General features: G+C 39.1%; 1 protein-coding gene across 24 annotated transcripts in view; it reads right to left on the bottom strand.

Annotated features, from left to right (window-relative positions):
• The window catches only part of LOC134534020 (protein abrupt-like), a 354,312-nt gene that overhangs the window by 161,698 nt on the left and 178,453 nt on the right, over positions 1–14,161 (bottom strand). The window contains exons 6-7 of one of the 24 annotated variants that reach the window (XM_063371909.1): positions 4,637–4,829; positions 1,597–1,840 (exon numbers count right to left, since the gene is read on the bottom strand). The exons of 21 other annotated variants lie outside the window; for them this stretch is intronic. In XM_063371909.1, the coding sequence (XP_063227979.1) occupies positions 1,597–1,840; positions 4,637–4,829 (437 nt within the window). Of the gene's footprint in view, positions 1–1,541; positions 1,841–4,636; positions 4,830–10,739; positions 13,605–14,161 lie in introns of those variants that run through there. 2 more of the 24 variants (XM_063371949.1, XM_063371941.1) reach the window with 2 other exon arrangements.

Genomic DNA, 14,161 nt, shown 5'->3' with positions numbered 1-14,161 from the left:
AATCGCCCTTTAGTAACCAAATTATAAAGCAAATAAAATTTCCAAAAATAATTCAAAATTATAATAAAAATTTAAAACAAATCGTGTCGAAATTCCTAATTTCCGGCACAGTTCAGTAGATGAAAAGACTAGTAGATACAAAGACTAAGAGGTGGGTAAAAATTTTCAGGCTTAATTAGCAGCTGAGTAAAGAGTAAGTGTTGTTCTGTCCTTTTACCTCTATACTGAACTATGCAGATCACCTCACCTAGCCTACCTTAGTAATATCTTCCAGCTGATAAACCTATAGTCTTCACCTTGCATCGAAAACCTTCATCTGGTTTACTGCAATTAAATCATGTTTAATATAACTTTGTATCAAATGTCATGACGAAACAAATATGCTGACAGAGCCTTCAGGTGTTGCAGATTAAAAAACTAACCACATATCTGACCAACTTGTCACCGAGGTGACAGTGAGAGTAACAATATCTGCTAACTGCAACTGCAACTCATCTTTAGTTACAAACTTACAATAAGCCACCTACGGAATTTAAAACAATGAACACAGTTGTGTTGTCATAAGACATATTCTCAGCTTGGTTGCTCTCTAATCATCATACATAAAACATTATACATATTTTAAAATATTCATAGGTTGTTTGATATAAGATGCTTTCTTGGACAATTAGTCAATAATCCATTCATGTATTAATTACATGCCAATTATGCCTTGCAGAACCAGCATATACTCTTCTTGGAGTGGGCTCGTAAGCCATCGGGAAATGGATACGCCCTTTCATCGCAACTTGGAGGTGTTTGGGTAAGAGATACAATGAGAGGCTGGGGCGACCCAACCCAGTATCACTGCCACCCATTCAGCTAACCTGTGATTGACTCAAAGGAAACACCATCCTAAGAGGGTCACAAGGTGCTATCACATCTCTGAGATCCCTCAGACCTCCCAGAGAGCCCGTCATCCGACAGAGACATATTCAGCCTCTACTAACTGTCCACGCTAGTACCGCAGCTGTATCACCGCTCACCGCTTCCACCCATCAACGTAGTGGGGACTCCTTCAGACGACGTACTCTAAGCGGTCAGAGTGTTACTGGACATACGCTATTGCTGGTTACACTGTATGTCATAAGAAACCTCAATAACAGACCAAAAAAAAGTCTACAAACACACAGAAAACACGCCAAAATCAGCAGATGTCAAAACAGTTAAAAAAAACATAAAAAACACAGAAAGTTCCACGGAAGGAATTAGAAAATATCGCAGCACAGACAGACACACTGGGCTAACGACGAGACAATTGCAACAAGAATAATAAATAAAACAAAAAAAACCTTGAACAACATGACATGACAGATTGACCCAACGACGATACTAAACATATAATATGGACAACACGACAACAAAGAGATGCACAGGCAAACCCAGAGATGTGACAAAACAAATATTCTGAAAAACACATTAGGCACCTTAAGACAAACATGGGTTGTTGTTTGTTGTTCTGTTTATTATGCATCGTTACTAAAAAAAAATAAAATCAATCTTTGTGTGCACTTTCTGTAAAGTCTTTATTAGGTACCCAATTAAAAATGCACTGACACAGCAGACAGCGAGCACGGTGCAACTGTCCAGCGGGAGGGTCACAGGGGCAGGCGACGCGGGGGCCTCTGGTGGCGGTGGTACAGCGACATGTGGTTCTGCATGGTGTTCCTGGTGCGGAACTGCCGGCGGCACACGGGGCAGGCCACCACCTCGTTGGGCAGGTGCATGTCCTGCACGTGGCGCTTCATGTTGTTCCTGCTCACCGCCTTGCCGCACATCGGGCACTCGCTGTACTGCGACCCTGCAAGCACCCCAGGCGACTCACTCCTCCCTCCCTCCGCAGTCGCAGCACCAGCCCCACAGTAAACTACTTCGCACGTCTGAGGAGTAATCAAAGAAAATCATCATTACATTTCCACAAATATTTGTCACATTCTCTTCTAAAGTTGTAAATTTCAGTTCAAGATATATAGTAGTTTCTCACTATATGGGACCAGACCTTGTGCCTGGATCACCAAAAGTCAGAATCAAATTAAATTAGCCTTAAAAATACACACAATACAAGTTTCAGATGGGTAAAACTTAATTAATTTTTTTTTATGAATAAAACTTTCCCAACAGCTGTAAGTTTTATTACTGTATATATAGACCTGAGTTTTTAACCTAAGAACATATTTAGGATTGATGAAACAAAACAGATTTGTGATTAAAGAAAAAATTATTGATAGTACAGTGTAGGAAATCCTCTTTTAATCCCGCCCCGATTTACTGAATGTCCGGATAAGCAGGGTGCGGTTCTACACTATGAAACCTACGATCACACCAAATTAATTCTATGAAAATTCATTAAGGAAGAACTGAAGACTTAAGGTTTATCTCTAGTACCCTAATACACAAAGCTTATGGCATAAACTGATAATCTTGTGCAGTAATGAATATGAACAGAACCCTTTCATTCAATGACAAGCACAAGTGAAGGAAATAGCAGAAGTAATATTATAGAAAAATCCCTTTGCTTGTTTAAATATAAATACTTTTACCTGTCAGGTTGTGGAATAAGGTATGAATAAGACTAACGCACTCACTATATTACTGAATGAGATGAGCTATGAACGTTTTAGTGTTGAGAAACTATTTTACAAATGTTACACCATCAGGTTAGTGTTAGTTAAAGGTGTTAACTCAATGGTGGATTGGATCCAGGCACCTTCACATGGGAGCAGGATATTTTTCATAACCTGCTTCTGAAATGGTCAAGTTTAAATATGTAGGTAAGCATACAAGCAGTTTTCCCATTAGCCTTGCTGGAACTTAGGTCAGAGGTACCTATTAAAAAACATAATTAAGTAAAAAAAAAGTGTGCATGTACTTACGTATGCACGTTAGAAGTTATACTTCTTTTTGATATAATACACAAAATTATTTTGAAATTAATAGTTACAAATAATTTTTAAATATTGGTTACATAACATTTGTAACAGAAAAAAATATTTTACAGCACAATTAATATAGAGATATATGTATACAGAGTGAGTCTGAATGACTGACATACTTTGCTACAGGTTTATCACAACAAAATAACTTGAAAACCAGTATACGTTTTACGGTCCAAAGTGGAGGCCATTAAAACATAAACGACGAGACAGCTGAAGAACCTCAAAACAGAGGACTTCTAAGAAGCCTTCCAGCAGTGGAAACAGAGATGGTGCAGTATTGTGTGTCAGAGGGAGTATTTTGAAGGGGGCAATATTGAATAACCTGATTAAATGTAAAATAAAATTTTTATTTCACTTTTATATAAACTTTCCGGGCAAACTTCGTACCAATAAGCTAAATTACCTGGTATTTCCTGGGATTTATGCAAAGTAAAGAAATTTAGTTTTGTTTAGAGTGATTGGAATACCAAAATGCAAAATGTTAAAGGTTCTTTTTTCCAGAAATTTTTAACTAACAGGGAAAGGGGGCTGGAAATAGTTTCTTTTTAAATGTATGAAAAAAGTAATTTTCATATTATATCTTAGCGAACTCTTATGTAGACAATTATATTTCTTATTCCTTATGCTTCTTCAAAATTAGATGTAGACATAAATTTTTGGTCACGTGTGCAAAATTCCATTAAAAAGCATTAAATTATACTTTAAGGGGTGGAAAAGGGGAGAATGGGTTGATTTCTCTACAACTCAAGTAGACAGTAAATTTCCTCAGTTTTCAAAATCAATCATAGACAGTAATTTTGGTCAAGTGTGCAAAATTTTATTAAGAGGTAACACAATGCACCTGAGTTGGGAAAGAAGGATGGGGTGGTTTATTTAAATCTCATGTGGACAGTAATCATCTTCTTTTTTTGAAACAGATGCAGACAATAATTTTGATTTTACTTTATTCCTTAGTTTGAAAAAGTTCATCCAGGAAGTACCAAAATTCCACTTTAAGCGGTCTGTCTAGTCAGAACTGGCGCTACAAGACCAATCCAGAGCAGCATAACATCTCTATATGAATAAAATAAAATGACTGTGAAGGAGCAATGGGTTTGAGCCCAAATGTTTGTAAATATTAATTTTTATTCTGGTAATAACAACAATTCATGAACAATATAAACACAAGAAACTAAATACAAATGAAACATGCATTCTCTTCAGATGGAAATTTTTTAAAACTCTTGTCATGTTGAGTTTGCAACACCGTGTTGTAAATCCATTTCAGCACTTTTTCAAGAACTTTATAAATAAAAGTGATTTTCTTAATACATATAATAAACAAAATTAAACATAAGAAAAGTATTACAAAACAAATCTACTATTCACACAAATAAACCAAATTTTAAGTAAAAAACTGAAACTGATAATTTTTTTCATGATTCACCTGGAAAGTCTTTGGCCATTTAAATTTCAAGTGCGGATATAAATTGAAGTGAGGTATCAAAAAGGCAGATGCAAATTAGCAAAAGGATGGTAGAAATTAAAGTCTCATGACTAACAAAACCGTAGCTGTTTATTTCGTTACTTTTTTGCGACTTTCGCGACCATTCCTCCAGTTTTCGTGACTTTCGCGACCGGACCCACTGCAAACGGAAGCCGTCAAGGGTCGCAGGCACTACCGGTGCAGCCCGGGGGCCTTGTGGTAGGTGCTGACGTGACGCCGCAGGCCGTCGCGGGTCTTGAACACCTTCCAGCAGCACACGCACGCCAAGTTGGCGGGAGGCGTGTGGCGGGCCCGCATGTGCCTCTGCATGCTGCGCCTGTGCATCCGCTTGCCACACAGCTCGCAGCTCGCAGCGCCCTCGTCGCAGTCTGTGGAACACAGCAACACGTCACCTGCGTACCTCCACCTAGCTCCTTCCCAGTATCCTTCCCTGAGTCAACATGTTAGACAACTAAATTATTTGAAACATGCCTAAAAATAGTACCTAAATAACCTACTAACACAAATTATTCGTCTGGATAAACTATTTTCACAGTTGCATGACTGCAAGTAACCATGCAGAACTGAATGAAAAGTTATGCATCTTCTCAGCATATCAAGTTCAGATGCTAAGTAAATATTTTTCGACCAAATAATAATTCTGTAAGAACAAGGAAAAATGTTCAAATAAATTGGGGGATGGATAGGATTTCAATTTACGAACCATTCGTACAGTGTTTCCAAATGAGAATCCGTTCAATATGCTACAATAATGCAAATTATTACTCTAAAATATTTAAAAATGACAGCAAACCAACTAAACTGGCCACCAATGGAAACACTGTTTTTGTAATACGCATGCCACTGTACCTTCTCCAAAAGGAACACAAAAGTATTTTAACTAATGCAGGAGTTGTGAGGACTCGTATAAGGTAACTGCCCAATGGTGGTTGAAGTGTAAATGCATACTACTACCAGGCCCACTAGCTGACCGGGATGTGGAGGGCATGAAATTAGCATGAATACCAACTACCTTTAGGCCAGGAGGGAACCCGTGAGCGACACACACACACACGTCTACGCCAGAAGCATCCCCCTGTGGAACTTGCTGCGGTGCGTGAGGAAGCTGCGTCTGGACCGGAACACCTTAAAGCACAGGAGGCACTGCTCGGCCCGCGACGGCATGTGCCGGTCCCTGATGTGTTGTTTCAGGTTTGACGAGTTCATCTCCTTGCCGCAGACGTGGCAGCGGCAGTGCGCACCGCCGTCGCCCCAGCCTGCAAGCAAACAGGCGCGTCGTCAGCCGCGGGGCTACCTCCCCCGACCAGCTTGTGCACTGTGCAAGTGGTTCCTCAGCAACGTTCACCTGCAAATGAGGAATGTTTGACGATATACCTCGGTGGTGGTTCAGTCTATGGTCTTGCATTTTCCCGAGAACCTCACTGATAAGGGAGGCCCCAGGAGCAGGCGACAGGATCTAGAGTCCCCCAACCAACCCAGCTTTAGGCAGCAAGGATTCCTGATCACATTCCAGCACAAAGCTAGTGACCAAATAGTTAATCGTACAAGCCTACACTGTGATATTAACATAAATGAGTGCCACTGTCATCTCTCACGTTCGTGAGTACAACACTCCCATCACATACTTTTAAGCAGTCCAATTAGCTTGAGTTGCTTTTGTAATGGCTACCACTGATCATTACATATTGTGTTTCTCAAATGAGTTCCAAAATATTGAACAATTTTTGTTCCAATTTTAAAGACCATGCAGTCATTTTTTTTTAAATTTCTTATCCATGAGATTTAATTTTTGCTAGTTAAAGCCTCATTTGTTTGGTAATGTTAGCAAGTCAAAGTTAAATTTTTTACATTATGATAACACACGCATCAGGAAAACTATATAGATTACCAGTGGCAGGGGAAATATTTGGATTTAAAGGTTTTTAGTAGTTTTATTTGACTAAACTGCTGGTAGAAATATTGTTTTTTTTTTAATAATAAATTATTTCTGCAAAATAATTCTGCGGGATGATTCTGACCTACAACCCCCTGACTTAGCCAATGACTTACATTGTTCTGATAAATGAAGTCTAACATTATATAAACGAGTGGGAATGTAATATCATTTGATACCTGGTACATAATATATTAACACACAACACATAGAAAAGAATAAAAAAAATAAAAAAGGACCTAATAAAAAGTTATGTAATCTTTAAACTATAATTTTATATTACAGTTCAATTTTATGGTTTTTAATGGTTGATGATGTGTCACATTGGTGTGGTTTGAAAAGCATTCACTTTTATTTTATCTATTTACTCTGAAACATGGTATGGTTTGTATGAAAAGTGAAAATTGCTTGCCAGCTAATTCATCAAGAAATTCTATATAATTGCCTTTTTTAAGTGACAAAAGTGACAAAGAAGACTCATCACGACCACGAAAAAGCCAGTTCTTGTTTAGACAAAAAACAAGTTCCTCTTACAAAACAGCTCATGATCCGTCTGTTTTTCTGTACTGACTCATTATTCATTTCAATGCTTAGCCGATACAGACTGCTAACCACAAATTTAATAAATGTTTTACCAAACTGTCTGAGCTCTATCAAACACACAATGTGGCAGCGGAACTATTTGTGCCTTTTTCTGCTTTCCGAAGATTATTTAAATAGCAGAAACCAAAAGTAGCCCACACTAATTTTTTTTTTACCAATGTATATATTTGTAAGTGCGTGGATGGAAATGCTGAATGCTTTATTTTTTGTCTCCAGAGCCAAAGAATGTGCAAGACTGCCACTGGGGATTATTTCATATTTTGTTCAACGCTGAAAAAAACTAAAGGGACTGTATTTTTAATTTTTCTATAATGCAGTTACAATTTCTGATGCACGAGTCCCCGGAAACCAATGAAACAGCATTTCCAGAATATTCAGGTAGAGAAACCTTGCTGCTTGCCATTATTCTGGCGAGGAAGTGTTCTCCTCAGCAGAATCCCACCTGCGGTACAGCCCGGCTAATACACAGGCTTTGTTTGTACATTAAAAGAAAAGTTTACTATTTATAGAACACCACAGATCACTTTAAAAAAAGCACACGTTTAAGCATATTTTAAGACACTCAATATTGACATGTTTACATTATAAAACATTTGTACAATGTTTTCTCCTTTAGATTTCTTACAGGCGAAGCTGCTTCCAAAACAACAGCACCGCACAAGTCTAGTTCGTAGTTCCTTTTCTTCTTCCTAGATTGAGACACCAGTCAAGCTGAGATGGTGCAGTTACTGGCAGAGCCTTAGCAGGCAGCAGTTTCCAGTGGCTTTGTATGGGCAGACTGCTCGTGGGAGAGACAGTGACAAGCACCTACACTGCCGAAGCCATTTTTGTTGCTGATTACATCTTCCAGCTAAGAGAAAAATTTAATATTTTTATTGTTGTGCACTGGTTAAGGGAAGGGAACAACAGCTTCCAAAGCTTTCATGAAAGCTTCACCTTGTAGATTACAGAACTGAAACTTTACAGGTTAAAAGTCAAAGCTACGTTGCAGCACGGCCAGGTTATAATTAAGTCAAGAGAAAGTTAACAACACAACAATTATGAACAAAAGTATTAAATTAATATAAACATTGTGCCAACAATAACTGTTAGTATTCACTGTGTGGGTTAGATAAAAAATTAAGATAACTGTATGGTTTTCCAACGTATGGATATGTACAATGGCCGAAGGCAACAGGACAGCCAACATTATAGAGTGGGCCAAGGTGTAAGATCGAACCTTTTTGGCTCAATGATAAATAAGGCAAGATGCTTGGTAGACAACTACTTATAGTAAGATGCAAGAAAAATGTGAGATAGAGAAATTTAGGGGCACATAAAATTTCTCCATATTAAATGAACATACTATAACACATTACACTACATCAACTGCCAACAACAGACTTCTTTAGTTAACTGAGGTTACTGCACAAACTAAAGTAATTACCTTTTGTTTGCATGGTACACACCTTTAAAAAAACATCTTGTAATAGTCCTGGTGCATCCTGGTGGTTTGTAGATCATTTAAAATCACTTACTTTTTGTTTTTGGACCTTGAAGATATTTTACATTAAAAAATGCCACTTTTTGCATGCTTTTTTTAATAATGTGGTATCCTCAGGATGTATATATTTAAATTAAATTTTTTCACTATGGAAATTACATTTCAATATTTCTTTGTTTTTAACTTATATCCCCTCAAATTTCCATGCTAACGATTATCAAGCTTACACGTTTGAACACTTAGAAATTCAATGAGCATTTTTTTTTAGATACATCAAGAGGGGCACAAAGAGGAAAAAAACCATGCTGGGCTCTGATAAGGGTTTCTGTCATTCAGCTAAATGCAAATTAAGTACATTCTTTCTTCACTTATTAAGACAAAACAAAAACCATGACTATGGCTGAAAAATTTATTCCCAACAACACACATTTGCAGAACTTATTTACACAATACACTATCAATAAAAGAGCTATGAAAAATTTTATTGTAATACCCTTGTCAAATCACTCAGGAGAAAGATGAAGATTAAACAATACATTTTTCAATGTATAACTATAATTTCAATACTATGATTTTTTATATTAATACCGAAATATTAACCCCTATATACTTTGTTACATTCAATTGCAGATTCACATAAAACATATCTTACGAAGGTTCTACATTAAAACTTCTAACTTTATATTTTCGTAACATGAATTTATTTTGTGGAACTACTACAAGGGGGAACCAAAAATAACCGGAATCGTAACGTTGCGCACTGTGTACTTGTAGCAGCAGTTTTCGCTGCTGGAAGATGTTGCAGGACCTCTCCTGAGTCAAGTCTGCCAAGTGGCGTCATCTGAAAACGACGAGTGTGGTTTCTCTGGCAGTTCTATGTTTGTGTCTTTAGTGCACTTGTGACACAAAAAATGAGTTGTTTTTTTTTTTACTCTCCAAGATCGCAGTGTAAAAAAACTTCACAGCTGCACATTGTTCGTGAGAATCAGCCATTTTTCTATGTACCCAGTGCACTAAAGACACACACACACAACTGCCAGAGAAATCACATTCGTTTTCGGTGATGCCACTTGGTAGACTGAGTCAGGAGAGGTCCCACAACAGCTCCCTAGCTGCATAAACTACTGCTGCTACAAGTACATGATGTGTAACATTATGATTCCGGTTATTTTTGGGTTTCTCCTTGTATGTAAATTACAAAAAACACAATTACCACAAACGACAAACAGGAACAACTTTCCATGCATAATAGATGAGAAATTCAAGTACATCAAGAAACTGAATAAAAAAAGTAAATAAAAATATTTTTTTTCTGACCTACAAAGCCCTGTAGCCATGTAAAGAGCGAGAAAATTAAATAATAGATCAAAATAATGAAAAACATTTTTATAAAATTTTAATATTGTTGCTGATCAGCAGTTGACTAATTGGTAACTCAATTCACCTATAATTCATGCAATTAACCAAATCCTGAGTCCTAGCAGCCTGGAAATTCTTTGGACTGGAATTTTCCAGTTAAGACTGTGGCATACCTAACTATGGTTTTGATTTAGGATTTTTTCACCATCTTAGTTATTTTTTTTTATACCAAGGAGCAAACTTTATCCACTCACAACATTGATTCTTCAGGCTTTTCAATATGACAGTCAGCTCCAAGGAGCTTAAGCATCCTGAAATGTCTCCTTACTGGCCGCACAATCATGTAGATACAACACACACGGCAGGAAGCACATAAACAGGTGGAGCCACAACTGAGATTGCTCTTCCTGAATGTTTATCCCCATACTCTGGAGCTTCCCTCCTCCAGGGGATTTGACGACGTCACGGTCTCCAGACAGAACGTATCGCCGGAGGTGCGGCTGATAACTCTCTGCCTGCTCACTATCTCATTTAGAGGTTTTATTGCAGGAAGGGTTCTTCATCAGAGCCTGCACAAGGCTGGCAGTCCGGTGGACCATTTCTCCTCTCCTCTCCTCGGTCCCCATTCGTCAAAAAGCAGGAGGTGCATGACTGGTTCAAAACTATGGCTGCGATTTGGAATCAGGAGAGTGCAGCTGAGATCTCAAAGGATCCAGGCCTTAGCTAGACCTGACAAATGATCCTGGTCTCAGACTACCTTTTGCATCTCTCTTCTCAGCTCACTGCTAAGGGTTTCGAGTTCCCTGTCCCCTCTCACAAAGTCAGGGCGGGTCCTGCAAAAGGCAATGGAGAAGACAAGACAGGCGGAACATGGAAGTTGAAGAAAGACGAGTCAAGGAAAATCTGGACCAAGGCTGTTTATTGTGTCCAAGAATACAACAGGTGCATCTCGCCTCCTTACAATGTTCCGATGTATTCCACAACAGAGCCAACTCATTAAAGAGACTGCCTCTGGTGGTCTTGCAATGTAAATTTTTGACGCATCAGACCGCGATAATGTCGTAGTAAGTAGTTTGTAGATAAGACAAAGGGAATGTGTCTGAGAACAGACAGTAGAGAGCTGCAAATGTTTCAAGAAAATGGCCACAATAATAAGCATGATATGTCCAGTTATGGATATTCACCTATACACCTATCCCTCACTTAGCACGACTAATTCGTTTCTAAAAATGCTCATGTTATTTAAAATCGCATATTCTGAAGCATTAGTTTCCATAAATAGCAAGGCTAATTTAATTAATGTGTTCCAAAATTGTGTAGGAAAATATGCTTTACATAATATAAATGCGTAGAATAACACTCAACGATAAATATGTCACACCATTAATCTTTAAATGCCTCTTATCGCACTTTGTATGACAAATACGATACCGCGTAATGGGAGATATGTGGTTATGTACTTTATCTTCAGTCGGCTGGCTGACTTGCCCGCTTGGGCGTGAACTTCAACTCACGTAGCGTATCTTTCCAAACCATCCTTTACTGACAGTGAAACCGATATTACTGTCCGGATAGTAACATTATAATTTTTCAAAAATTAAAGTGTTTAACGTGTCTTATCGCATAATCGTCACACAATTTATAATAAGATCAAGTTTCAAAAGTAGGGGTACGAATTCTATGCAAAAAAAATTTGTTGTTAGGTAAAGTTATTCATAAAAACATAACTCATTCATGGAAAGTAGGTTTATTTAAAAAGTAGAGTATAAAAATGCATGCCAAACAATTTAAATTAATAAATCATGCAACAAAATCCTTTCTTCAACTTTAAATAGAAAAATAAAATCCGTGACCCAAATACGAGCCTGAACTACCGCATAGCTATCGTCTTCAAACACACCACGAAATGTATTAAACTCGGCACATGACAGAGAGTGCGCGTTGCATGCAATCGGCGAGATATCAATATTGATATTCGACTACGTGTGCGGGCTTTATACAGGAAGCAACATAGCCAACCATGAATGATGCCAACTAGCACTGGCTACATTTTTATAAACGGTACACCGCGGCAACGCAGACTAACAGATAAAGGTTATAACGTTTAAAAAGTCTTTAAAAGAAAATTGTACGCACAGTTGACTTACTTAAAACTAAAGTGCGACCAACATAAGCGTGGCCTTCATGTCAATCTGCGCGCCGTAATACTTCTAGTTTTGTCTCAAATACTTGAACACGATGCATTATGAGTGATCAAGCACGTACAGTTACCGGCAGCTGAATGGGCAGACATTGCTTTTGTTTGTGTGAATTCCTTGCCCCTGGCTAGACTGAGTTCACGGCCCGGTCTGTGGCCAGGTGACAACGGTACGGCACGGCGGCATACGCGCAGACGTAAAAATATTTGGTCCTTTAAACTCCATAGCCGCAATTTAACATGCCATAGCTGATGTTTGTACAACAGCCGATAACGTAGGCAGACCTGCATTCGCATCTCTTTCCCCTTTGTATGGCTAACTGTATCCCACGGCACATCTGTTGTTCACAAAAGTTGAAACAGACTTTGTGGCGTCGTGCTCGACTTTTTTTTTTTGCATGTGGAGATTTTGCGCTGACTGAAATTTACTTTACAGATGTGCTATTCAAGACTGGGGCAGTAAAATTAACTTAGCGCTAAATGAATCTGTGCAATCTGAAGACGTGCTAAGTGAGGGATAGGTGTACTATCATTAACTGACAGCAAGTGGTATCGGCATCTGGTAGGTTCTCGGAGCTGGAGGTCACAGGTCACCTGAAAAAAGGTAGTTCGGCAGGCTGAGTAGGTAATGAACAAGTCACGATGGATGATAAGCCGGAGATGCGATTGCACAGGACGACGACTGCTGTGCACATCAACTGGGTGGAGGTGTAACCAATAGGAAGTGAAAGCGATGCTGCTTGGCGGAGAATGTTACATAGTGGTGGCTCTCTCTCGTGCATCAGACAAGTTTCAGTCACTCGAAGGAATGGTGACCCTTATGCAGAATGCTAATTTCCGCCCAACCCTCCTTCCCCCTGCATTTTTAGGATGCAGGGGTGAAGGTCTCTCAGTCCAAAGACTGCATATATAAACCCTGGGTGCTTCTGGGGGTGTTTGAAAGTGTGCAGTCTGGTCAATTTTTGGGGTGCAGCCAGAGCTGCAGGAGTGAAGAGGGGAGGGGACGACGAAATTGGTGTCTGTAAACAGTTGCAGCACACATCCGAACTGTGGTCACCGGGCAGCTGGTCAAAGTTAACCAGATGTGATTCCTGGCCAGAATGTGGAGTTTCATTTTGTGGGAAGAAATTTCCTTCCTGGGTACAGGAATAAGTGTGGTTATATTTCTTCACCTTCACACTTCAGAAAGGAATGGCACTAAAGCCAAAGGTTTGCCTACGATGGGATTACCATGGGTGTTCAAATAAAGAGCAATCATCAACATCATGTTTAACAACTGGCTCCGAGCATAAGGCAGGTTGGTCACAAAGGTCGTGCAGCAGATGTCGGAAAATGCAAACGAGGCTACATGAAAGGCTGCGCAGGCCCGCGCGAGGGCTGCTCTTGGCGGTGGTAGATGGACACGTGGTTCTGCAAGCTGTTGGCCGTGCGGAAGACCTTGTCGCACAGGTAGCAGCGCACCTCCCGTGCGGGCGTGTGGCGGTCCAGGACGTGCTTCTTCAGGCTGGTTCTGCGCATCATCTTGCCGCACATCAGGCACGGACAGTACTTGTTCATCAGGCTGCTAACTGCAACACACGACACGCGCACGCCGTTGCGTTAGTTTCACACCGGACGCACAGCAAGAAGATTCGGAGTCGGGCACATCAAATATGTACTTGCAGGAAAATCCACTAAAGATTCTTCTGAAGATGTTTTACTGCCTAATAAGCATAAATAAGCTTGCACATTATACATACTATAAAATATAGTTTAATTAGTCTAAGAAGTTTTCTGATTAATATGCATACATGTTTTTTGTATTCACATAATTTTATTAACAGCGTTTCACGTACTTCTGTATTTCCAGCAGTCACAGTATCACTTACACCCACCCACAACTGACTTACAAATATACATAAAAATAACTACTAGCTGAAAAGGTTTACAGACTAAAATATCGGACTGATATTGTATTTTACTCAAATAATGACCTTGTTTCGTATGCTTCTATTTCAAATCTTCCCAAGTAGCTGGTTCATTTTATTCTTCCTGGGAGTGTGTTCAGTTACTATTTTTGAACAAACAGAAAACTGTTTATTACACTTCCTAAATCGAAATCCACTAAAAGCTATGATGATGACAC

This window comes from Bacillus rossius, chromosome 7 (genome assembly GCF_032445375.1).
Source record: "Bacillus rossius redtenbacheri isolate Brsri chromosome 7, Brsri_v3, whole genome shotgun sequence".
NCBI classification, from domain to species: Eukaryota; Metazoa; Arthropoda; class Insecta; order Phasmatodea; family Bacillidae; genus Bacillus; species Bacillus rossius.
This window is presented reverse-complemented; position numbering and strand designations above follow the sequence as displayed.